Source organism: Copadichromis virginalis, unplaced genomic scaffold (genome assembly GCF_057382275.1).
Source record: "Copadichromis virginalis isolate Kocher_CV1m ecotype Utaka unplaced genomic scaffold, C_Virginalis_male_GT1.1 unmapped_scaffold_1, whole genome shotgun sequence".
NCBI classification, from domain to species: domain Eukaryota; kingdom Metazoa; phylum Chordata; class Actinopteri; order Cichliformes; family Cichlidae; genus Copadichromis; species Copadichromis virginalis.
In genome coordinates this window covers 7,679,291-7,704,686 of record NW_028188589.1, presented here as the reverse complement: position 1 = coordinate 7,704,686, position 25,396 = coordinate 7,679,291, and the positions used below count along the sequence as shown (strand labels likewise).

General features: G+C 45.2%; 1 protein-coding gene across 1 annotated transcript; it reads right to left on the bottom strand.

The window, feature by feature from the left end:
* Window positions 1-4,254: 4,254 nt before the first annotated feature.
* Window positions 4,255-23,868, bottom strand: LOC146679719 (uncharacterized). The gene is made up of 4 exons (XM_085450420.1): window positions 23,770-23,868; window positions 20,958-21,232; window positions 20,556-20,729; window positions 4,255-4,931 (listed from the first exon to the last, which is right to left on the bottom strand). Exons 1-4 carry the CDS (start codon window positions 23,866-23,868, stop codon window positions 4,739-4,741), a joined length of 741 nt encoding a protein of 246 aa, XP_085306546.1. The 3' UTR covers window positions 4,255-4,738.
* Between the last annotated feature and the right edge of the window lie 1,528 nt (window positions 23,869-25,396).

The window sequence follows — 25,396 nt, the reverse complement described above, 5'->3', positions numbered from 1 at the left end:
CACCAAATTGTATATACTGCATGAAAAACTAAAATAAATACTACCATGTGAATTTGCAAGAAAAACTTCAGTGCATCAAAATAAACTATTTCCAACTGTGTAATTTGAGTTCTAAGCCTCCCAGAAACTATACTGAAAGGGTAAACTCAAACATGACTTTTAAAAACACCAGTGTAGGCTTCAAGGTAAAAAAAACAAACAAACAAACAACTAGAATTTTCGCAAAAACGACATCACTTCAGGTTTCGGGCAGGTAATGGCGGACATACGATAGTTTGGGCTGACATCTATTCCAACGTAGGAAGTGCTATGAACATCTGATCGGATTGGCAAAGCGTGTTTCTGGAATATTACTTTTTTGTTGCTGCAAGTGCTTTTCATGCAACTTTTGCAAAGCTATGTGTGGAAGGAAACGGTGACCTAGGATAAGCTGGATACATAAGATGTAAGTACAACTCCGGTTTCACATGCAAAAATAAAAATTATTGCACTAGCTTGTGTGGTTGCCGATCTACAGGCATTTAAAAATAGTTACGCAAAACTGAGCGTTCCCACTCTGACCGGCCTTAAAGGGTTAACAGTATCTCCCAATCATAATTTAAAGCAGCAGAAATTAAGTCAGAACTCAAAAGAGCAAAAATGACATTACAAAAAATGATTGACGACAGTGAAAAACTACATTGTTGCCTCCAGCAAGCTGCAGCGGTGGCAAAGCCAAACACAGGCGCCATCTTGTTTGACAGAAGAACGTAGCACACAGCAGCTACAAGCATAGAGTGCACCACTATTGTTCAAATGGAAGAAATAGAAAACACTCAATAAATCCTTCCACAGCTGAAACTAATGTAGACAATGTCAGGAAGTCAAACTGAACTTATGACACCAAGCACGATAACTACCAAAATAATGCAGGAAAAGTAAACTAAGAAACCCTAAAGCAACTAAACAGAGCAGCTAGCAATAAACAAGAAGTGTAAACTATAAAAACATAGAAGCTAAATGCTAACATGGCTAACACTATCATCACTGTATGTAGCCCGACTCTTCTCACAGCAACATACAACTGTCATGGCTAGACATCTCACTGATTGGCTCATGTTAGCTTGTGAAAATATAACGTCCCAGCAGTACTAGCTGTTTTATATACTGTTTAAAATAAGCGAAATGTGCTTATAATGTGTAAATAAAGGCTGAAGCAGCTAGCACTGTTAGCATCAGCACCAAGCCCTGTTACATTTGTACACTGTTAGAGCAATGGCTCCAATCTACAGCCTTTAAAAGAATGATTAAAATGCTGTGATTGCAGCCATTCCCCAACTCTCTGTGAATGGTTCTCATGGCTATTGATCAGTGGGCTTTGATCAGTGGGCTTTGATCAGTGGGCTTTGATCAGTGGGCTTTGATCAATGGGCTTTGATCAATGGATGGTCATGAGAATTTGCATAATTATGATTAAGGAACTGACCTCCCAGCCCATTGTTCCTTCAGTGGGCTGGTTTCAGTCATTATGCAAATGTACTGTTTATAAGATTGAAACCTGCAGTCAGCCGAGATTGAAGAAGTCACCTGGATGATGATGAAACATTTCTCCCACAAAACGCTACGTCCAGATGAACAGAATCAACTTTTGGAGATTTACTTACCTGGATGATTATTGGTTATTGGTAACTTTATTGTCCCTAATGGGAAATTGATTTGCAGTATGTCCGTACAAACAAACAAACAGGCAACCAACACATCACATACACACTCCAAAATAATATAATATAATATAATATAAGCCTGAGAAAACAACCTAGATTTTTCATCAAAAAAGTACAATGTGCAATGGCAACAACACTTATGGTTCAGTGTTATTAACTATGATAATAGCAGTAGGTACAAAAGACAATCTATGTCTCTTTGTCTTCACTGCAGGCACTTTATAACGACGACCTGATGGAAGCAGTTGAAAATCATTAAAGAGAGGATGATCTGAACACAACATGACAGAGGTCGCCTTCCTCAGCACATGCCTGTTATAAAAGTCCACAAGCTGGACCTGAGACCTCCCTGAAATCTTACCAGCCACTTTAACCAGGTTGTTAAGTCTGGTCTTATTATTCAGAGACATATTACCGTACCAAGCAATGATACAGAAAGTTAAAACAGATTCAATAAAACTTTTATAAAAAACGAGTCATCATTGCAGATGAAACATTGAAACCTCTCAACCTCCTTAAAAAGTCTTTGTTGAACCTTTTTCACTGTAGCAGCAAGATGTGACTCAAAGCACAGAGCTTTATCAAGAACAACCCCCAAATACTTATAACTGTCCACCAGTTCAATGGCTGCACATTTACCACTGTTAGCGCAGGATGAGGGGATGTCTCCCTGAAGTCAATAACCATGTCCTTGGTTTTCAAGGTGCTGATCATTAAGAAGGACTGATCACACCACGAAACAAACTCATCCACAACAGGCCCATGGGAATCCTCTTCACCATGAAGGAGGCTTACAATGACTGTGTCATCTGCGTATTTAATGAAATGCCTGTTGGCCTGTGTACTGCGACAGTCATTAGTGTACAAAATATACAGTAGAGGAGAGAGACAACAACCTTGCGGTGAGCCAGTGGAAGAGTTCAGCTGTTTGGAAAAACAGCCGTTCACTCTCACACACTGAGATCTGTCAGTTAAAAAGTTTAAAACCCAACCAACGAGATTAAGATCAAGTGTAAACTGGTTAAGAAGTTTATCAGCTAAAAGATGTGGCTGGATAGTATTAAAAGCTGAAGAAAAATCAATAAATAAGAGCTGAGCATGAGCTTTGGCGCCATCAAGATGGCGATAAAGGAAGTTCAACAGAGTGACCACTGCATCATCAACACGTCTACGAGGCCTGTATGCAAATTGTAGAGGGTCTATAAGCTTCTCTACTTGCTAACTGAGAGTCTGAACTAAAACCAGGAAGACTTATCTTATTACAGTCACTGTAACAGTGACCAGTCATGTGTTTCATGCCTGCCCAGGCCACCCTTAAGTTATTGCTACCCATCTCCGCCTCTACCTTATCCTTGTATTTTACTTTGGCTTTTTTAATTTCTGATCTGATCTCCTTCCTAATTTCTCTAACTTTCAAGATATTCCCTTCAATAAAAGCTTTTTTCCTTTCATGAATCAGCCTCATAAGACCTTTTGAAGACCATGGTTTGTTATTAGGAAAAAAATGGAGATGGTGTCAGTCGCATTCTTAGGATTCGCTTTAGGGTGGATGTAAACAATGGTGACGTTGATCTGTGGGAATTCCCTCGGCAGATAAAACGGCCTCAAAGACACAGAGAGGAGCTCAATGTCAGGCAGACACACTTGTCTACGAACGGTCACATTTTTACACCATTTCTGATTTATATACAAACACACTCCTCCTTGAGATTTCTGGGTAGCTCCGGGGTCTCGATCCAAACGTATGGGAAACCCGAAGCCATTTAGTTCCAGAGAACAATCAGGGTCAGAGTCCTTGAGCCAAGTCTCTGTGAATGCCATTAGACATGTATCCCTGTAGCCACGCAAGTGTGCGACATTCAAATGCAGTTCATCCAATTTACTCCTCAGAGACTGCACATTAGCCAGGATTATTGATGGTAAAGGAATGACTCCAAACAACCGTCAGGATTGCCAATAAAATCATGCGAAATAAAAAACCCATCTTCGTTAAAAGAAGTTCCACAAAGCACAAGCCGATGCTATAGAATTTCCTCAGGCAAAAAAATATATATATAAAGGAATAAAAGAATGAAATAAAATAAGTTAAAACACTGACACTGACAGAGAGAGACAACCTGCTGGTCGCCACAAGAGCAGCGCCCCTCTTTCTAGTCTAGTCTAGACTGAGAATGCATCAAGACCACTCACTCACCCTTCCCTCCTGCCTCTCAGCTGCTGAAACTCACAGTTTGTTACCACGGAAGAGTCACTCCTTCATCTGAGATGAAGCCTGATAGTCTGACTGATGCAATATAACATTCAGTCTACACTTTGTTTTTGTGCAAAGATGATAAAGAGGAAATACTAATAACATAAACAAAAATAAATGTCCAATTTAGAAATCTTATTCTTTTTTGCTCTATAAAATAGTTGTTTTTATTTTTCAGTCACTCATCGTAGCAGTAGGATTTACATAAAAATAAAAACAAATTAAGTTTGAGAGAAAAAGTACATTTTTGGCACTCTCTGGGCAACTGACTCAGAGACTCAAATGACTTAAAAAACCCGATTCATTTTGGTGAGTGACTCATTTAAACTCGATTCGGTAAAAAGAATCAAATTTACCATCACTAATACAAATCCCTTTGGAGAAAACAGCTTTAAAATATGTATTGTTAAATTCCAGATGTTTCTTTGCAAGGAAAACTCAGACACTGAAACAATACCACCAGTAACCTCCTACATATGGAAATGTGGTGTCATTAAAGACATAATAATTTCATTAATACCCAATATCCAGCAAAATATGTAATTTGAACATTTTGTTCCTAACGAAATCAAATGTATATATTGTAGAAGATTAGCCAAATTTATGTAAAATGGCCAGTACATGAATTAAAAAAATAAATAAATAAACAAAATCGTATGACTGTGACAAATTTTACACAGTAATTCAGTCTAATAATCCACTCAAATATAAATATAAGTTTAGCTAAAAGCTCTATAGATAAGTCAATCAATAATATAATTCACATTTTAAATGATCATATGTGTTAACGTTTGAATCCTGACCTGAGAGTTTCCACTGCACACTGTGAACTCTTTAGTCCAGCAGACAGAAGCTTCACTCCTGAATCCTGCAGGTCAGAGTTACTCAGGTCCAGCTCTCTCAGACTGGAGGACTGGGAGCTGAGGACTGAGCACAGAGCTTCACAGCTTCTCTCTGACAGGTTACAGCCACCCAGTCTGAAAAACAAAAGATAATCTATAATACTTATGTAAAGTTTGTTATTATATTACATGCCATCTTTTTATTTTTGATGAAACCTTAACATACTAAGATACAACATCATATGGATGAACTTGAATAGAATGTTTTTTTTTTAATTATATCTTTATTTGGATTGGACAAGAAAAAACCATCTGCATAGCAGTATATGAATAACATGGGAACAAAGTCCTTCCAGGTTTTAGATTAAGTCCAGGAGAGCAAATGATAAACAAAGTGATCAGCGGGTGCATATTAACCTCCACTAGCTATTACTAGGACAGTTGCTCGCATGCTCTCCCAAAGTAGATATATAGAACACATTACATGGAACTATAAACACAAACTGGGAGGGGTGCCCATGCTGCAATCATTGTGAAGAAATAAGTAAATAAACAAGCAATAGTAATAGAAGTAAATGTAAAAAACAAACAAACAAAAAACAACCAAGTAATAGTGAGATCAAGTGAAGTCAGCCCTCGTGGGGGTGATGAATTGGATCCAATTGTTCCAAATTTGGTAGAATTTGGCTTTTTGATTTCTTAACAGATATGTAAGTTTTTCCATCCTAAATATCTCTAAAATGATCCCAAACCAGTCGTCTAGGGTAGGCTGGGCTGGGCTTAACCATCTTCTAGTAATTGTTTTTTTACTTGCCACCAAGAGTAATTGCACCAACTTAATCTCACTCCTACATTCCAGAAAGGGGACCAAACCCATGTATAAAACCTTAAAATCTAAAGGTATTTGAACGTTAAAGACTGCACTTAAGGAGACCTGAACGTTTTTTAACTTGGGACAGTGTCATGGTCCCCGTGCCTGCCCAGCCGGCCTCACAAGGCTACACTTGTGTTTTTTCTCTCTTTCTCCCCCTATCTCTCTGCCTGGGCGGAGCTCACAGCTGGCTCCCGCCCTTGGCTCTCACAGCTGTTGGCGATCAGCTGATTATCCGTCTTCTATTTGAGGCTGGGTCACAGATCCTCTCATCGCGGGATGATTGCGCTACTGACGTTAGTCTACCTTTCCAGCTCCCGTGGTCTTACACCTTTATGCCTTCGTGATTTGTGATTGATGTCTCCCTTTCCCTGTTCCAGCTTATCTTCCCGGACCTGTGACCTCCCCGCGGTACGAACGTGTGTGAGGACGTGAGCGAGCGTGAGAGAGAGAGAGCCTTCCCCTAATCCCCTGGAACCCTGAATTTCCCGTCACTGTATATATTATTGCACGGGTGTGTAAATAAATCGTGTTCTGAGACATCAACCTGCTCTGCGCTTGAGTCCCTGCTTTCAGCTCGTGACAGAATCATCCCGCCAGGAAATGGACTCAGCAGACTCGGCGGCCTCCACTCCCACTCTCGCCACCCTGGCCGCAATGCTGGAGCGACACGAACAGATGTTTGTTCATCTCCGTGGCGAGCTCGCTGCTCTCACGCAGGCTGTGGCCCAACGAACACCCCTGCCGGCAATTCCACCTGCCGCCGCTCCTCTCCAGGAAGCCTCGGCCTCAGCAGTAAGTGCCACACCTCCTGCTTCTTCACCTTCCCAAGCTAACAGATTTCTACCCACACCGAAAGCTTTCTCCGGAGAAATTGATAAATGTGCTGGCTTCCTCACTCAATGTGCCCTTCAGTTTCGTCAGCAACCGCAAGCTTTTTCTAACGATGGTGCTAAGATTGCATATATAGTTCAACTACTCCAGGATCGGGCTCTGATTTGGGCTCAAGCTGTGCTTCACGCCAACCCTGACATAACGTATTCTGACTTTTTGGATAAGTTCAAAGGCGTCTTCGATAGAAAATCCACCACGCTCACAGCCGGCCAGCGCCTGCTCGCGCTCAAACAAGGCAAGCGGAGTTTGGCTGATTTCTCTATTGACTTCTTCACCTTAGCTGAACAGACAGAGTGGGGGGAGGAGGCTTTAAAAAGTACTTTGCTTTCTAATGTTAACGAAGACATAAAGAAAGAACTGATGCTTCGTGAACTGCCTTCTTCCCTAGACGCGCTTATGACCCTGTGCGTTCGGCTGGATGACAGAGTACGTGCACACCGGAGCGCGCACACACGGACGGGACAGGAATCACTGGATTATCACGGGGCCTCTCCAGCCGGCCGCGGGCCGCGCGACTCTGACGCCGGTGATGAGGAGGAGCCCATGCAGCTTGGACACTCGCGGCTAACGCCTGCAGAGCGCCAGCGCCGTCTGGCCGCCGGTGAGTGCGTCTATTGTGGCCGTAAGGGTCACTCTGTCTCCTCGTGCCCGACGCTGGCAAAAGGGCGCGCTCGCCAGTGATTGAGAGGGTGCTGGTGGGCGATCTGTCTAGTAAAAACCCTCTCCCCAGACTTCTCTTACCGGCCAAACTTCAAGTACAATCTGTTTTTCACTCGCTTTCAGTACTCATTGACTCTGGGGCTGAGCAGAACTTTATTGACACCTCGCTCGCCGCCAAGCTGAACATCGCTTTGGAGCCCTTGTCACGCCCTCTCCGCGTGCACGCGCTCTCTGGTCACCGCCTGCCCGATATCACTCATGTCTCGGAATTCCTTTCGTTGTCTCTCTCGGGCAATCACACGGAGAGGATTTGTTTTTTTGCATTCACGGCTCCACTCACTCCGCTGGTTCTCGGTCACCCCTGGCTTGTGCTCCATAACCCGCACATTGACTGGGAGAAGGGTGACGTCCTGGGTTGGAGTGTTAATTGTCACATGTCCTGCCTTCGGGCGGCCACGGCGCCCGTTCCGCTTCTGCCCTCTGGTTCGCCGTCCGACCCCCCAGATCTTTCGGCGGTTCCGCGGGTCTATCATGACTTGCGTGGCGTGTTCTGCAAGGATCGGGCGCGGTCCCTTCCCCCCCACCGCCCGTATGACTGCGCTATCGATCTCCTTCCGGGGGCTCCGTTGCCGTCTAGCCGCCTGTACAGCCTCTCCCAGCCGGAGCGGGTCGCTATGGAGCGTTACATCTCTGAGTCGCTCGCTACGGGCTTGATCCGTCCCTCCTCCTCCCCGGTTGCGGCTGGGTTCTTCTTCGTGGACAAGAAGGACGGTTCGTTGCGCCCGTGTATCGACTTTCGCGGCCTTAACCTGATCACTGTCAAGAACAAGTATCCTTTGCCGCTGCTTTCCTCTGCTTTTGAGCTGCTCCAGGACATGACTGTTTTTTCTAAGCTGGACCTGCGCAACGCCTACCACCTGGTTCGCATCCGGGAGGGGGATGAGTGGAAGACGGCCTTCAATACTCACCAGGGGCACTTTGAGTACCTTGTTATGCCCTTCGGCCTCACCAACGCTCCCGCTGTTTTTCAGACCATGGTGAACGAGGTGCTTCGTGACTTTGTTAATCGCTGTGTCTTTGTGTACTTGGATGATATCCTCATTTTTTCTAAGTCACTCGCGGAGCATCAGGTGCATGTGAGACAGGTCCTGCAACGCCTCTTGGAGAACCGGCTGTTTGTGAAGGGGGAGAAGTGTGTGTTCCACGCGCCTGCGGTGGCTTTCCTGGGCTATATAGTTGAGAACGGAAGTCTACGTACCGACCCTGGGAAGGTGCGTGCGGTGGTTGAATGGCCAGTCCCTCCTAATCGCCGCCAACTGCAACGTTTTCTGGGATTCGCTAATTTCTACAGGAGGTTCATTCAATTCAATTCAATTCAATTCAATTCAATTCAATTTTATTTATATAGCGCCAAATCACAACAAAAGTCGCCTCAAGGCGCTTCATAGATACAGAGAAAAACCCAACAATCATATGACCCCCTATGAGCAAGCACTTTGGCGACAGTGGGAAGGAAAAACTCCCTTTTAACAGGAAGAAACCTCCGGCAGAACCAGGCTCAGGGAGGGGCGGCCATCTGCTGCGACCGGTTGGGGTGAGAGAAGGAAGACAGGATAAAGACATGCTGTGGAAGAGAGACAGAGGTTAATAACAGATATGATTCAATGCAGAGAGGTCTATTAATACATAGTGAGTGAGAAAGGTGACTGGAAAGGAAAAACTCAATGCATCATGGGAATCCCCCGGCAGCCTACATCTATTGCAGCATAACAAAGGGAGGATTCAGGGTCACCTGGTCCAGCCCTAACTATATGCTTTAGAAAAAAGGAAAGTTTTAAGCCTAATCTTAAAAGTAGAGATAGTGTCTGTCTCCCGAATCCAAACTGGAAGCTGGTTCCACAGAAGAGGGGCCTGAAAACTGAAGGCTCTCCCTCCCATTCTACTTTTAAATACTCTAGGAACAACAAGTAGGCCTGCAGAGCGAGAGCGGAGCGCTCTAATAGGGTGATATGGTACTACAAGGTCATTAAGATAAGATGGGGCCTGATTATTTAAGACCTTGTATGTGAGGAGCAGGATTTTGAATTCAATTCTGGATTTAACAGGAAGCCAATGAAGGGAAGCCAAAACAGGAGAAATATGCTCTCTCTTTCTAGTCCCTGTCAGGACTCTTGCTGCAGCATTTTGGATTAGCTGAAGGCTTTTCAGTGAGTTTTTTGGACATCCTGATAATAATGAATTACAGTAGTCCAGCCTGGAAGTAATAAATGCATGAACTAGTTTTTCAGCGTCACTCTGAGACAGGATATTTCTAATTTTAGAGATGTTGCGCAAATGGAAGAAAGCAGTCTTACATATTTGTTTAATATGTGCGTTGAAGGACATGTCCTGGTCAAAAATGACTCCAAGGTTCCTCACCGCGTTACTGGAGGCCAAGGTAATGCCATCCAGAGTAAGAATCTGATTAGATACCATATTTCTAAGATTTTCAGGGCCGAGTACAATAACCTCAGTTTTATCTGAATTAAGAAGCAGAAAGTTAGCGGCCATCCAGGTCTTTATGTCTTTAAGACATTCCTGCAGTTTAACTAATTGGTGTGTGTTATCTGGCTTCATGGACAGATAGAGCTGGGTGTCATCTGCATAGCAGTGAAAATGTATGCTATGTCTTCTAATGATACTGCCTAAGGGAAGCATGTATAATGTAAACAGAATTGGTCCTAGCACTGAACCCTGTGGAACTCCATAATTAACCTCAGTGTGTGAAGAGGACTCTCCATTTACATGCACGAATTGGAGTCTATTAGATAGATATGATACAAACCACTGCAGCGCAGTACTTGTAATACCTACAGCATGTTCTAATCGCTCTAATAGGATATTATGATCAACAGTATCGAACGCTGCACTGAGGTCTAGCAGGACAAGCACAGAGATGAGTCCACTGTCAGAGGCCATAAGAAGATCATTTGTAACCTTCACTAAAGCTGTTTCTGTGCTGTGCTGAGCTCTGAAACCTGACTGAAACTCTTCAAATAAACCATTCCTCTGCAGATGATCTGTTAGCTGTTTGACAACTACTCTTTCAAGGATTTTTGATATGAAAGGAAGGTTGGAGATTGGCCTATAATTAGCTAAGACTGCTGGGTCTAGAGATGGCTTTTTGAGTAAAGGTTTAACTACAGCCAGCTTGAAGGCCTGTGGTACATAGCCGATTATTAGAGATAGGTTGATCATATTTAAGATCGAAGAATTAATTAATGGCAGGACTTCTTTGAGCAGTTTTGTAGGAATGGGGTCTAAAAGACACGTTGATGGTTTGGAGGAAGTAATTATTGAAGTTAACTCAGAAAGATCAATTGGAGAAAAAGAGTCTAACTTAATATCAATGGTACTAAGAGTAGCTGTAGATAATATTACATCTGTGGGATGATTATTGGTAATTTTTTCTCTAATGATAAAAATTTTATTTGTGAAGAAGTTCATGAAGTCATTACTAGTTAACGTTAAAGGGATGGTTGGCTCAAAAGAGCTCTGACTTTTTGTCAGCCTGGCTACAGTGCTGAAGAGAAACCTAGGGTTGTTCTTATTTTCTTCAATCAGTGATGAATAGTAAGATGTTCTGGCTTTGCAGAGGGCTTTCTTATAAAGCAGCAAACTATTTCTCCAGGCTAAATGATGATCCTCTAGATTTGTGACACGCCATTTCCTCTCCAGATTACGAGTCATCTGCTTTAGGGTACGTGTTTCAGAATTATACCACGGAGTCAGGTACTTCTGATTTGAGGCCTTAGTTTTCACAGGAGCTACAGTATCCAGAGTCGTACGTAGTGAGGAGGTGAAATTATTAACAAGATAATCGACCTCTGTTGGGGTAGCGTTCAGATAGCTGCTTTGCTCTGTGTTGGTACAGGGCATTGGAGATGATAACAGTGGGTGGATTATATTCTTAAACTTAGTTACAGTGCTTTCAGAAAGACATCTACTTTGATAAAGTCTACTCTTCACCGCTGTGTAATCAATTATTGTAAAAGTAAATGTTATCAGGAAATGATCAGACAGGAGAGGGTTTTCAGGAAACACTGTTAAATGTTCAGGTTCGATGCCATATGTTAAAACAAGATCTAGAGTGTGATTAAAGTGGTGGGTGGGTTCTTTTACATTTTGAGAGAAACCAATTGAGTCTAATAACAGATTAAATGCCATGTTGAGGCTGTCATTTTTAGCATCTACATGGATGTTAAAATCACCCACAATAATTATTTTATCTGAGCTCAGAACTAAATTAGATATAAAGTCTGAGAAATCAGACAGAAACTCTGTGTAAGGCCCAGGTGGACGATAGATGATAACAAGTAAGACTGGTTTCTGAGTTTCACAGCTGGGGTGGACAATGTTAAGCATCAGGCTTTCAAATGAATTAAAAGTCTGTCTTGGTCTTTCATTGATTAATAGGCTGGTGTGAAAAATTGCTGCCACACCGCCCCCTCGGCCTGTGCTTCGAGATTTCTGGTAGTTAGAATGGCTCGGGGGTGTTGATTCATTTAAACTAACATAATCATCCTGCTGCAACCAGGTTTCTGTAAGGCAGAGTAAATCAATTTGTTGATCAATTATTAAGTCATGTACTAACAGAGACTTGGAGGAGAGAGACCTAATATTTAATAATCCACATTTCACTGTTTTACTCTTTGGTTCAGATGTGGATACTGTATTGTTCTTTCTTTGTGATTGTTTATGTTTAAGTTGTTTGTTGCTGGTTTTTAGTTTGTTTTTTGTCTTTTTGGAAGCTGACACAGTCTCTATGGAGATGGGTTTTTGGGGGGGTAGCAGGAGGAGAGAAGCTGCAGAGAAGCGTGTAAGACTGCAACTCTGCTTCCTGGTCCCAACTCTGGATAGTCATATTTTGGGGGGTTTAATAAATTTGTCCATATTTCTAGAAATGAGAGCTGCTCCATCCAAAGTGGGATGGATGCCGTCTCTCCTAACAAGACCAGGTTTCCTCCAGAAGGTTTGCCAATTATCTATGAAGCCCACATCGTTTCTGGGACACCACTCAGACAGCCAGCAATTTAAGGAGAACATGCGGCTAAACATGTCACTCCTGGTCTGATTGGGGAGGGGACCAGAGAAAACTACAGAGTCCGACATTGTTGCATTCGCATTCGCGATTTCAGTAAGATCTCTCTCCCTCTCACTAGACTCACCTCTCCGAAGGTTCCTTTTCTGTGGGACCCTGCCGCTCAGCGAGCCTTCGTCCAGCTCAAGGAGAGGTTTTCCTCAGCGCCCATCCTCCGGCAGCCGGACCTCACAAGGCAGTTCGTGGTGGAGGTCGACGCTTCTGACTCCGGGGTGGGGGCGGTTCTCTCACAACAGGAGGACGGTAAGCTTCACCCATGTGCTTTCTTCTCTCGCCGTCTCTCACCCGCAGAAAGCAATTACAACGTCGGGGATCGGGAACTCTTGGCCATAAAACTCGCCTTGGAGGAATGGAGACATTGGCTGGAGGGGGCTGCTCACCCATTCATTGTTTGGACGGATCACAAGAACCTGGAGTACATCCGTTCGGCCAGACGCCTCAGTTCTCGGCAAGCCAGGTGGGCATTGTTCTTCGCTCGCTTTGATTTCACCATCACCTACAGGCCCGGATCTCGCAACGTGAAACCGGATGCCCTGTCCCGGCAGTTTTCCACCACGGAGGAGGAGTCGGTACCCGAACCAGTTCTGCCGGCGGCCTGGGTGGTTGGAGCCGTTTCCTGGGAGATTGAATCCCTCATTCAGGAGGCACAAGAGACTGAACCGGATCCTGGGACCGGCCCAACGGGCCGCCTCTTCGTCCCTTCGGCGGTCCGCTCCCAGGTACTCCAGTGGGCTCACACTGCCCGTTTCTCATGCCACCCCGGGGTCTTCCGTACCCTGTCCTTCCTTCGACGCTACTTCTGGTGGCCCACCATGGCGAGGGATGCCAGGGAGTTTGTGACCGCCTGCCCCGCCTGCGCCCAGAACAAGCGGTCAAACCAACCTCCGTCGGGCCATCTTCTACCTCTCCCTACGCCGGCTCGACCATGGTCACACATCGCGCTGGACTTCATCACTGGACTGCCTCCTTCTGCAGGTTACACCGCCATACTAACTATCATCGACCGTTTCTCTAAGGCCGCACACTTTGTCGCCCTTCCTAAACTCCCTACGGCTCTGGAGACGGCTCGGCTCCTCGCCTCACATGTGTTCAGGCTCCATGGGATCCCCGAGGACATTGTCTCGGACAGGGGACCACAGTTCACTTCCCGAGTATGGAAGGAGTTTTGCACCGCATTGGGGGCCAAGGTCAGCCTCTCTTCTGGTTTCCACCCACAGAGCAACGGACAGTCCGAACGGGCTAACCAGGAGTTGGAAGCTGCCCTCCGGTGTGTTGCCTCCCACAATCAATCGACCTGGAGTGAACAGCTGCCATGGATCGAGTACGCCCACAACAGCCACACCTCCGCCGCCACGGGCAGGTCACCCTTTGAGGCATCCCTGGGCTACCAACCACCCCTGCTCCCAGCTATCGAAGGTGCGCACTCTGTCCCCTCTGTTCAGGCTCACCTCCGCAGGTGCCGCCGGGCCTGGCGTGCTACTCGGGCCGCTCTACTCCGCACTAAGGAGCGCAACAAAGCCCTCGCTGACCGTCACCGGACGCCGGCCCCTGAATACTCCATCGGTCAACAGGTATGGCTGTCTACCCGTTTTGTGCCGTTGCGGACGGAGTCTAAGAAGCTGTCACCTCAGTTCATTGGCCCCTTTCCCATAGACTCCATTGTCAACCCTGTGTCCGTTCGCCTCAAGCTGCCTCGTACCATGCGGATTCACAATGTTTTCCATGTGTCCCAGGTCAAGCCGGTGCTCTCCAGCCCGCTGTGTCCTCCTGCCAGGCCCCCGCCGCCCCCCCGGCTTGTGGGTGGTCAGCTGGTCTATGACATCTCCCGCATCATGGACTCCCGGCGCCGCGGCAGGGGTTTTCAGTACCTGGTGGATTGGGAGGGCTACGGGCTAGAGGAACGTTCCTGGGTGCCTCGGGCGGCTATTCTGGACGGGAATATGCTTCGGGACTTCCATCGCAGGCATCCAGGTAAGCCTGGTGGGTCACCGGGAGGCTCCCGTTGAGGGGGGGGTACTGTCATGGTCCCCGTGCCTGCCCAGCCGGCCTCACAAGGCTACACTTGTGTTTTTTCTCTCTTTCTCCCCCTATCTCTCTGCCTGGGCGGAGCTCACAGCTGGCTCCCGCCCTTGGCTCTCACAGCTGTTGGCGATCAGCTGATTATCCGTCTTCTATTTGAGGCTGGGTCACAGATCCTCTCATCGCGGGATGATTGCGCTACTGACGTTAGTCTACCTTTCCAGCTCCCGTGGTCTTACACCTTTATGCCTTCGTGATTTGTGATTGATGTCTCCCTTTCCCTGTTCCAGCTTATCTTCCCGGACCTGTGACCTCCCCGCGGTACGAACGTGTGTGAGGACGTGAGCGAGCGTGAGAGAGAGAGAGCCTTCCCCTAATCCCCTGGAACCCTGAATTTCCCGTCACTGTATATATTATTGCACGGGTGTGTAAATAAATCGTGTTCTGAGACATCAACCTGCTCTGCGCTTGAGTCCCTGCTTTCAGCTCGTGACAGAATCATCCCGCCAGGAAATGGACTCAGCAGACTCGGCGGCCTCCACTCCCACTCTCGCCACCCTGGCCACAATGCTGGAGCGACACGAACAGATGTTTGTTCATCTCCGTGGCGAGCTCGCTGCTCTCACGCAGGCTGTGGCCCAACGAACACCCCTGCCGGCAATTCCACCTGCCGCCGCTCCTCTCCAGGAAGCCTCGGCCTCAGCAGTAAGTGCCACACCTCCTGCTTCTTCACCTTCCCAAGCTAACAGATTTCTACCCACACCGAAAGCTTTCTCCGGAGAAATTGATAAATGTGCTGGCTTCCTCACTCAATGTGCCCTTCAGTTTCGTCAGCAACCGCAAGCTTTTTCTAACGATGGTGCTAAGATTGCATATATAGTTCAACTACTCCAGGATCGGGCTCTGATTTGGGCTCAAGCTGTGCTTCACGCCAACCCTGACATAACGTATTCTGACTTTTTGGATAAGTTCAAAGGCGTCTTCGATAGAAAATCCACCACGCTCACAGCCGGCCAGCGCCTGCTCGCGCTCAAACAAGGCAAGCGGAGTTTGGCTGATTTCTCTATTGACTTCTTCACCTTAGCTGAACAGACAGAGTGGGGGGAGGAGGCTTTAAAAAGTACTTTGCTTTCTAATGTTAACGAAGACATAAAGAAAGAACTGATGCTTCGTGAACTGCCTTCTTCCCTAGACGCGCTTATGACCCTGTGCGTTCGGCTGGATGACAGAGTACGTGCACACCGGAGCGCGCACACACGGACGGGACAGGAATCACTGGATTATCACGGGGCCTCTCCAGCCGGCCGCGGGCCGCGCGACTCTGACGCCGGTGATGAGGAGGAGCCCATGCAGCTTGGACACTCGCGGCTAACGCCTGCAGAGCGCCAGCGCCGTCTGGCCGCCGGTGAGTGCGTCTATTGTGGCCGTAAGGGTCACTCTGTCTCCTCGTGCCCGACGCTGGCAAAAGGGCGCGCTCGCCAGTGATTGAGAGGGTGCTGGTGGGCGATCTGTCTAGTAAAAACCCTCTCCCCAGATCCTCTCATCGCGGGATGATTGCGCTACTGACGTTAGTCTACCTTTCCAGCTCCCGTGGTCTTACACCTTTATGCCTTCGTGATTTGTGATTGATGTCTCCCTTTCCCTGTTCCAGCTTATCTTCCCGGACCTGTGACCTCCCCGCGGTACGAACGTGTGTGAGGACGTGAGCGAGCGTGAGAGAGAGAGAGCCTTCCCCTAATCCCCTGGAACCCTGAATTTCCCGTCACTGTATATATTATTGCACGGGTGTGTAAATAAATCGTGTTCTGAGACATCAACCTGCTCTGCGCTTGAGTCCCTGCTTTCAGCTCGTGACAGACAGTCCCAAAAGACATGAAAATGGTTAGCAACAGTCGAGCCGCATTGTCTCCAGCATTGCATATAAGTCCCTTTGTACCTCTCCTGATATGGAGTCTTGAAGTACCTAATAATATTCTTCCAGCCATGTTCCTTCCAGCTCATAGAACTGGACGTGGACCACTGGCAGTACAAAACATTTTCCCACTCCCCCACAGAAATAGCAATCCCTGATTCCCTTTCCCATTTATCCTTAGTGTATAAAGTATTATCCTTGCTGGCACTAGAGAGGGCTTTGTATAGTTTAGAAATAGATTTAGTAGGGGTCATGGTTGTGGCATTTTTCAGGATGAGGAAAAAATGCGACTCAGCATCATTGAAGTCGGACAGTTTGCATTCATGATCAATATATGATCTCAGCTGTAAGTTTCTATGAAAGTTGTATTTTGTCAGGTTGTGATCGTCCCGTAAGGCCTCAAATCTGAGCACAATATTTCTATGAGTAAGAGAGAGGAATGTCGTAAGGCCATAGGATATCCATGCTTCAAAGTTAGAGTCGTGTCTGTTTGGAATAAAATCCGAGTCGAAAGCAACCCACCTGAAGATTTTTAGCATTTTGTGTATCCCACAGATCCCACAGTATCCCAAAGAATAGCTGGAGATACCGCTCCTGTGTCATTAACATCTAGAAATTCTTTAATGTCTACCTTTAATTTGGAAACTATGGCAGGATCATTAAGGTGCGATAACAATTTCCACAGTGTGGTACATTTTTTCCTAGCCACCTGCAAAGATAGAGAGATAGGACTGTGGTCAGATAGATCTCTTGTTAATATGTCACAGTCTTTGACCCTAAACCTATCAACTTTAAACATAAAAAAGTAGTCCAGCCTTGCATACACTTTAAAGGAACCAGAGTAATGAGTGAAATTTCTGGTAGATGCATAGCGGTCCCTCCATACATCTATTATCCCCATCTCTACCATATAGGAATTGACTTTTCTAGTAAGTGCTGTTACCTGGTTGGTTGGGGAGGAGGAGTCTAGTTTAGGGTCAAGTCTAAAGTTAAAACCCCCCCACAGACAACTATCCCCTGAGAATCCACCAATAAATCAAACCTATTCCTATAGAATAGCCAATCGCTCCCGGGGGGAGCATAAACATTTAAAATTGTGATTTCAGACCCCTCTATCCATTCTGTTATTCTAACCAATCTGCCTTCCTCGTCACAGAGTTCTTAGATATGTTCATAGTTAAGTGTACCAGAGATAAGTGTAGCCACACCCCTCTTGTGTTTGGACTTAACGGAAGAGGAGAATACATATTTAAAACCCTTTCTTTTCAATCTCAAGTGATCTACTTGGTTCATGTGTGTCTCCTGAAGTAATGCAATCTGGGCCTTCTCCTTCCTTAGTTTGGACAGTATCTTATTCATCTTAATCACGTTCAGAACCCCGTTAACATTAAAAGAGATTACTTTCACTGACTCACTTCCCATAAAGATATATTAAGTTACCACAGTGCATAAACTCAATAGCAGCAGGCAACCCCCTCTTAAAACAGTAACAAGTGAAAAAAGTTAGGAATGAACTGAAAACATTTGAACATAACTGGAGCTTGAAAGCTCCTAAGCTGGCTTCTGACAGTGGAGCACTTCCACTGACACCCTCACAACTTGAAGGGAAACCCCTTATTACTCCCTGAGTTAGGGGGCTTTCCACTGTGACGTCACTCACAGCACGAGAAGCCCCACCCATTTTAGCTCGACAGTAACCATATTTCACCATGTTGTCCATAGCTAATACATAACATTAAATTCGTTCTCTTCACGTCTGTATACTTGCAGCTTCTCTCTATATCCCGCAGCTCCTCGGATCTGACGCGGACGCCGACCACCAACTCCCCGCCACAGCGGGCATCTTTGTAGTTTTTCTCTGGGGGTTGCCGGTGGTGTAATCACCTTTACCGGCAGGCCCCGACTCGCCAGGTCAGCCGTTGCCTCCTCCACCGTGTTGTAGGTTTTCACTCCTTCTTCAAAAAAAACCTTAAGGCGCGCTGAGTAGAGGGTCCTAAACCGTACATTCTTCTCTTTTAGGACCTTTCGTGCCTCTGCATACTCCTTCCTCATAGCCATGATCTCAGGGGGGTAATCGTGGTCGAGGTTGATCTTGCTGGAATTCAGCATAAAACCTTTCTTTTGCCAAGCGAGCCTCAGCACTTCTTCTTTAACCGTGAAGCACAGGAATTTTACCAGGATCGATCTGGGTTGGGAGCTGTCCGGAGGGAGTAATGATAACACTCTGTGTGCTCTCTGAATTTGTAACGGTGTTGATGGTGGGATGGCGAGATTCTCCCGGAGTAGCTTCTCCACAAAGTGGGCCATAGATGGAGCTCCCGATTCTTCTCCCTCCGGCACCCTGTACAGTCTGAGCGACTCCCTCCTCGAGTAAGCATCCAGTGATGTTAGTTTTGTTTGAAACTTTTCCTGCATGCTTTCTTCCATTTGCGCAACATCTCTAAAGTTAGAAATATCCTGTCTCAGAGTGACGCTGAAAAACTAGTTCATGCATTTATTACTTCCAGGCTGGACTATTGTAATTCGTTATTATCAGGATGTCCAAAAAACTCCCTGAAAAGCCTTCAGCTAATCCAAAATGCTGCAGCAAGAGTCCTGACAGGGACTAGAAAGAGAGAGCAGATTTCTCCTGTATTGGCTTCCCTTCATTGGCTTCCTGTTAAATCCAGAATTGAATTCAAAATCCTGCTCCTCACATACAAGATCTTAAATAATCAGGCCCAATCTTATCTTAATGACCTTGTAGTACCATATCACCCCATTAGAGCACTTCGCTCTCACACTGCAGGCCTACTTGTTGTTCCTAGAGTATTTGAAAGTAGAATGGGAGGCAGAGCCTTCAGTTTTCAGGCCCCTCTTCTGTGGAACCAGCTTCCAGTTTGGATTCAGGAGACAGACACTATCTCTACTTTTAAGATTAATCTCATATTTCCATTAAAGTGTTGAATTTGACTGTTTGATGTTCTTTATGATCTCTGGCACCAGTTCATCTGTAGGCTGAGCTCAATCCATCCATTTAGTGAAATTATGTTTAAAGGTCTCCTTGTTTTCTGAGCGTGCACAGATCCTGAAGCAGAAAGCCTGGGTTAATAGAGAAATGATCATCACTGTGATGATGCTCATCATCTCTGACTGGGATTTGAGGTTTTGTCAAAGCAGCAAAGAAAGCCTGGCTATGTTGGACTGGGTGTGGAAGCAGCTCCCAGTTTGAGTTCAGGAGACAGACGCCCTCTCTACTTTGAAGATCAGCTTCAAACTTTCCTTTTTGCTAAAGCATATAGTTAGGGCTGGGCCAGGTGACCCTGAATCCTCCCTTAGTTATGCTGCAATAGACGTAGGCTGCCGGGGATTCCCATGATGCATTGAGTTTTTCCTTTCCAGTCACCTTTCTCACTCACTATGTGTTAACAGACCTCTCTGCATTGAATCATATGTGTTATTAACCTCTGTCTCTCTTCCACAGCATGTCTTTATCCTGTCTTCCTTCTCTCACTCCAACCAATCACAGCAAATGGCCCCGCCCCTCCCTGAGCCTGGTTCTGCCAGAGGTTTCTTTCTGTTAAAAGGGAGTTTTTCCTTCCCACTGTCGCCAAAGTGCTTGTTCATAGGGGGTCATGTGATTGTTGGGTTTTTCTCTGTATTTATGAAGTGCCTTGAGGTGACTTTTGTTGTGATTTGGCGCTATATAAATAACATTGAATTGCATTGTTAGTATCTCAGACAAAATCTCGTCTGTGTTCTGGAGCTTATCTTTGTGTTCTGCAACCCTGGTTTCCACATCATTAAGCCGCGCATTGGCTTTATCCAACTCACCCCTTATTTCCACCAGTTGCGCTTTCGTGTCTTTTCGAAATTCTTTCACCTCTTTCCCAACGCCTCTCAGTTCTTTCAGTATCAGCGTCAAACTTGCTGGGTCAACCTCATCTTCTGTCCCAGAATCCTCGCGGCTAGGAGTGGGAGAGTGGCCTCGGCTAGCCCTATAGGGGCTAACGTTAGCCCCTTCTGTTAGCTGCACATTGCCATCTTCCACGTTTTCAAACGTTAACTTCTTAGCTATTTTGTTCTTTCTGGACATCATTTAAACCCCTTTTTCCTCTTTATGTGCACTTAGATAGTGTATTAATTTACTTGGGGCAGTTTTAATAAGTTTCAGTCGAGAGCTCTCGTACTAGGTGTCCATCCCCACGAGCGCCGGAACCGGAAGCCTTGAATAAAATGTTTAATTGGTTCATTTAAAAAAAACAAAATGTCAATTGATCTGACCTCAGAGTATTTAGTTTACAGTTTAAACTTTGTAGTCCAGCAGACAGAATCTTCACTCCTGAATCCTGCACATTTTTGATACTCAGGTCCAGCTCTGTCAGAGTAGAGGACTGAGAGCTGAGCATTGAGGACACAGCTTCACAGTTTTCCGCTAGAAGTTCACAGACGTTGAGTCTGAAAATGAAAACATGAACAAAGACTGATGTTAAAGTGTAATCAGGGTGCAATAACTAATCTTATATTTTAAGAATCCTTGTTGTTTTATGCTGAGCAGATGTGGTACGAAACAACAGTAAATTGATCAAGTTTACCTCTACTGTTTAAATTGCTGGATTTATTTTCTCAGTTAAAAACAAAACAAAACAAACAAACAAAAGAAAAAAGAATACAAATCGGTCAGACCTCAGAATATTCAGTTTGGCGTGTGGACTCTCCACTGCAGCAGACAGAAGCTTTACTGCTGAAGCCTTCAGGCTGTCGGTACTCAAGTCCAGCTCTCTCAGACTACAGGACTGGGAGCTGACCACTGACAACAAATCTGTACAGACTTTCTCTGACAGCTTACAGCTGCTCAGCCTGAAAAAAATAACAAGAACAACAAAACAATAATATTTATTATCAAATAAAATCTCTTTATATGTTGAATCTAAGTAATCAAATGTGTACAAATGAGTACACTACAATGCACAATTAAATAAAAAAATGTTCAAGAATTTAAGTGTAACAGAAGAAAAATATTTCAAATTAAACACAATTATTCCAATGTATGTAAATGGAAACCAGTGAAGACCAGGTTGATTTAGTGACAGTAGTTCAGTGTCTGCTGGCACAGGCCTGTGAGTACTGCAGTATTACACTTACTACAGTACTGCTGGTCACTTTATTAATTCTAATATGTGTGATTACTGTAAATGTAGTTATAAATAATGTATCACATCCTGGACTCTCATTTCATTTTCTGTCTAAAAGCTGCTTTGGCTCATTCCCCTTTAAAGCCCCGCTCTCCCTAAAGGCCAACTTTATTTTGATTGGATGATTTCATAAAGCACGCTGAAGGGCAGTAGCCAGTTATCATGAGCTCCATCTCCTCAACCTTCTGGTTTAGAAATTATAAGAAACTGTATACCTCATAAAAACCCGTCTTGATCCATGCTCAATCATCCAGGTTAGTAAATCCCAAAAGTTGATTCTGTTCATCTGGACGTAGCGCTTTCAGTGGGAGAAACATTTCGTCACTCATCCAGGTGACTTCGTCAGTCTCAGCTGACTTCTGGTTTCCAACCCTATAAAAAGTACATTTGCATAATGACTGAAACCAGCCCACTGAAGGAACAATAAGGCTGGGAGGTCAGTTCCTTGACCATTAGGTTTGAGTCATTATGCAGATGTACTCTTTATAAGATTGGGGAAAGCTGCAGTCAGCTGAGCCTGAAGAAGTCATCTTGATGAGTGACAAAATGTTTCTCCCGCTGAGAGCGCTAAGTCCAGATGAACAGAATCAAACTTTGGGGGCTCATAAAATCATGATTAGAAATCTTCTCAGATGTATTTTTACATTTTAGATCCACAGCAACAAAGTTCACAGCAGGATGTCTCTGTTCAGTAATTATTATGCCCATTACCTGCAAACTGTGAGGTACGCAGGTAATGTCAGGTAAACACTAGCTGTCTGAAACTGTTCCTGTTAAATGTGTGTATAAAGGAAATAAGCTGAAATACAGAGACTGGGTGGATCTGTGCTTTGACTTTGACACCAAAAATTTCTTCCTGTTAAAAGGGAGTTTTTCCTTCCCACTGTCGCCAAAGTGTTTGCTCATAGGGGGTCATATGATTGTTGGGTTTTTCCTCTGTATCTATTACTGTACGATCTACTGTACAATATAAAGCGCATTGAGGTGACTGTTGTGATTTGGCGCTATATAAATAAAATTGAATTGAATTACATCCCATTTCAGGTACCTAGAACCTGAACCTTCTCTGGAAACCTGGGACGCTGGCGGGTTTCTCTTGCTTACCTATCTGCTCATCCTCTTTCTTTCTGCTCGCATGATGATTTCCTGGTTGAGTTTGTAAAGACTTTTGCTCAGGACCTTCTTGCTGTGCGGCAACAGTGCTAACCACCGTCCGCTGTATGTTTTTCAGTCATTAAATCAAACCATGAAAGATCAGCTTGCTTCTCGTGATGAACCTGTCTGTTTTCGATTCCACACCAGGGTCTGCCCACTGGAAAGTTCAGGGATAAGGGTGGAGGATACTCACACAAACATAAAAACCCAGATTGCAACTCCAACTCTCTGTTCTAGTTAACCAGACCTTTCAGGCTCTTGTTCAATTAGAACCTCATGGAGTCTGAGTTAGCGAGACAGTTAAACATCCCTCTATGCCCCCTTAATCCGCCCATTCCCACTAAGTCATTAAATAACCGAGTGTCCCCTCACATAACTCAGCGCACAGAGCCTGTCACCCCTGGCAATCACAAGAAAACACTTACCTTTTTTGCTTTTCATGCACCTCACAAACCACTCATACTCGGGTTTCCTTGGCTAGAATTACATAACCCCCACTTAGACTGGTCAGGTCAGAGGGTAATCAGTTAGAGTCTGTTCTGTCATTCAAATTGCCTTGTTTCCGCCCGTCCACCGGAACCTGTGGAACCATCAACCAACACTGAGACTGTTTTAGATCTCTCCTCTGTCCCCACCAAATGTCATGATCTTCAGGAAGTATTTAGCAAAAGTAAAGCGCTTTCACTGCCACCTCACAAACCACAGGACAGCACCATAGAACTACTCTCTGGCTCCACCCGGCCTTCTAGCTGGCTGTATAACCTGCTTAGACCTGAGTGTGCGGCTATGGAAAAGTACATTAAGGAATCCCTCGGTGCAGGCATAATCCAACGATTGTCATCTCAAGTTGGAACTTCTTTTTTGTGGGGAAAAAGGATGGCTCTCTCTGGCCATGCATTTACTTCAGGGGCCTCAGTGATATTACCATCAAGAATAAGTACCTATTACCTCATTAGCTCTGCTTTCAGGCCATTTCACAGTGCCACTGGGTTTACAAAACCCCACATCCGCAACGCTTACCACTTTTTCCAGATCAATCAGGGAGACAAGTGGAAGACCGTTTTAAACATGCCATTGGGGGACTACGAGTATTTGGTCATGCCGCCTGGGTTAACTAATGCTCCCGCAATGTTTCAAGATTAGTTAACGATGTCCTCCGGGAATTCCTTGACAGGTTCGTATTGGTGTATCTGGATGATATCCTCATTTTTCCCAAAACCTGCGAGGAACATCAGTCTCATGTCCATGCTATTTTTCCAACGTTTGCTGGAGAATAAACCTTATGTCAAAGCAAAAAAGTGTGAATTCCATTCCTCATCAATAACTTTTTTCAGTTACATTTTGGCACGGGGGCAGGTGAAGACTGATCTGGCAAATGTGAAAGCTTTAACAGAGTGGCCTACCCCTTGTACCCATTGTAGATTCAAGAAGCATCTCCAATGGGTTTTGGGAATAGCAAATTTTTATAGACTGTTCATTTTCAACTATAGTCAGGTAGCTGCACCACTCAAGTCTCAGCATGCATCTGGTCCCCCAAAGCTGAAACTGCATTCACCAAACTTAAGTATCTGTTCACCACGGCACCTTTTTGGTTCACCCTGATCACAGTTATCATTGCAAAGGTGGACACATCAGAAATTGGAGAAGGGAGAGGTAAATGATGCCAAGTGAAAGAGAATGCTTTGGGGGGGGGGGGGGGGGGGGGGGGGGGCATGCTGCTGTCATGGTCTGTGTGAGCGGCGGTGGTTTCCCACTAGACTCTGGTTTCTGCCTTTGGGTGAAGCCTGGTCAGCCTGTCCATTGTCCACACCTGACAGTAATCTACTAGGCTGAATATAACATCAGCACTCCCAATAACTCTGCTAACCTCCTAATCCTCGGATCATCTACTCACCCTTGCAGTTCAGTCACGTTTTCCTGGATGCTGGTCTTCTTGATTCACTCACAGCCACATTAATGCCTTTCGTCTCTTAGACTTACTGGACCACTTTGCCTGGATTCAAAGCTAACAAGTACTCACCCAGACCTCACCACCTGCCTTCCCCAAGTTGCTTTCCGACTGCTGACAAGTAAATGGTAAATGGACTGATTCTTATATAGCATTTTTCTACTCTCCCGGAGTACTCAAAGCGCTCTATACAACATGCCACATCCACCCAATCACACCCATCCTCACAAACACTTTATCTGAACTTAGTGCTTTCTAAGTACATTCACGCACATTCATACTCTGATGGATGCATCGGAGAGCAAGTTGGGGTTAGTATCTTGCCCAAGGATACTTGACATGCAGACTGGAGGAGCCAGGGATCGAACCACCAACCTTCTGATCAGTAGGTCAGATCAGACCAGCTTTACCTCCTGAGCTACAGAAACCCCAAATAAGACATTGAAGATAACCTCGTTCACTTACTGTAACCTCCACCAGTGATCTTTCTGATGCTGCTCTACCTCTGTTACAGTGACTCAGATTACCATCAACCAAGACCCATTTCCGGAAACCTACCACAGAGCCCACTTCATGCTCACAGCTTCAAGTGCTTGACTTCCGCCATAGTTCACAGTTCATGTTAAAAAATTCCAAGTGTCAAGTTCCTGTGTGTAAATAAAGCCTTCACGTCTAGTAATATTCAGTTCCTTCACCTTTGTCTGTATTTTGGGTTCACCATGTTGTTCTGGCCACACCGAGGTAACAGATTTATATTTGAAAAACAGAGAGACATGGGGGATTGCAATAAAGATGAGACACAAACCAGACCTTAAAATAAGAACATC

Bases quoted from the DNA above. Each gene is read 5' to 3' on its own strand.
- LOC146679719 (XM_085450420.1), bottom strand. From the start codon at position 23,868: ATGGACATGAGACTGATGTTCCTCGCAGGTTTTGGGAAAAATGAGGAT. The intron at 21,233-23,769 runs GTTAACTAATCT...TGTGCATTGTAG, and splicing joins AGGAATTCCCGGAGGACATC to TGTACTCATTTGTACACATT. The intron at 4,932-20,555 runs GTCAGATCAATT...TTTGTTTTTCAG, and splicing joins TGTAAACTAAATACTCTGAG to ACTGGGTGGCTGTAACCTGT.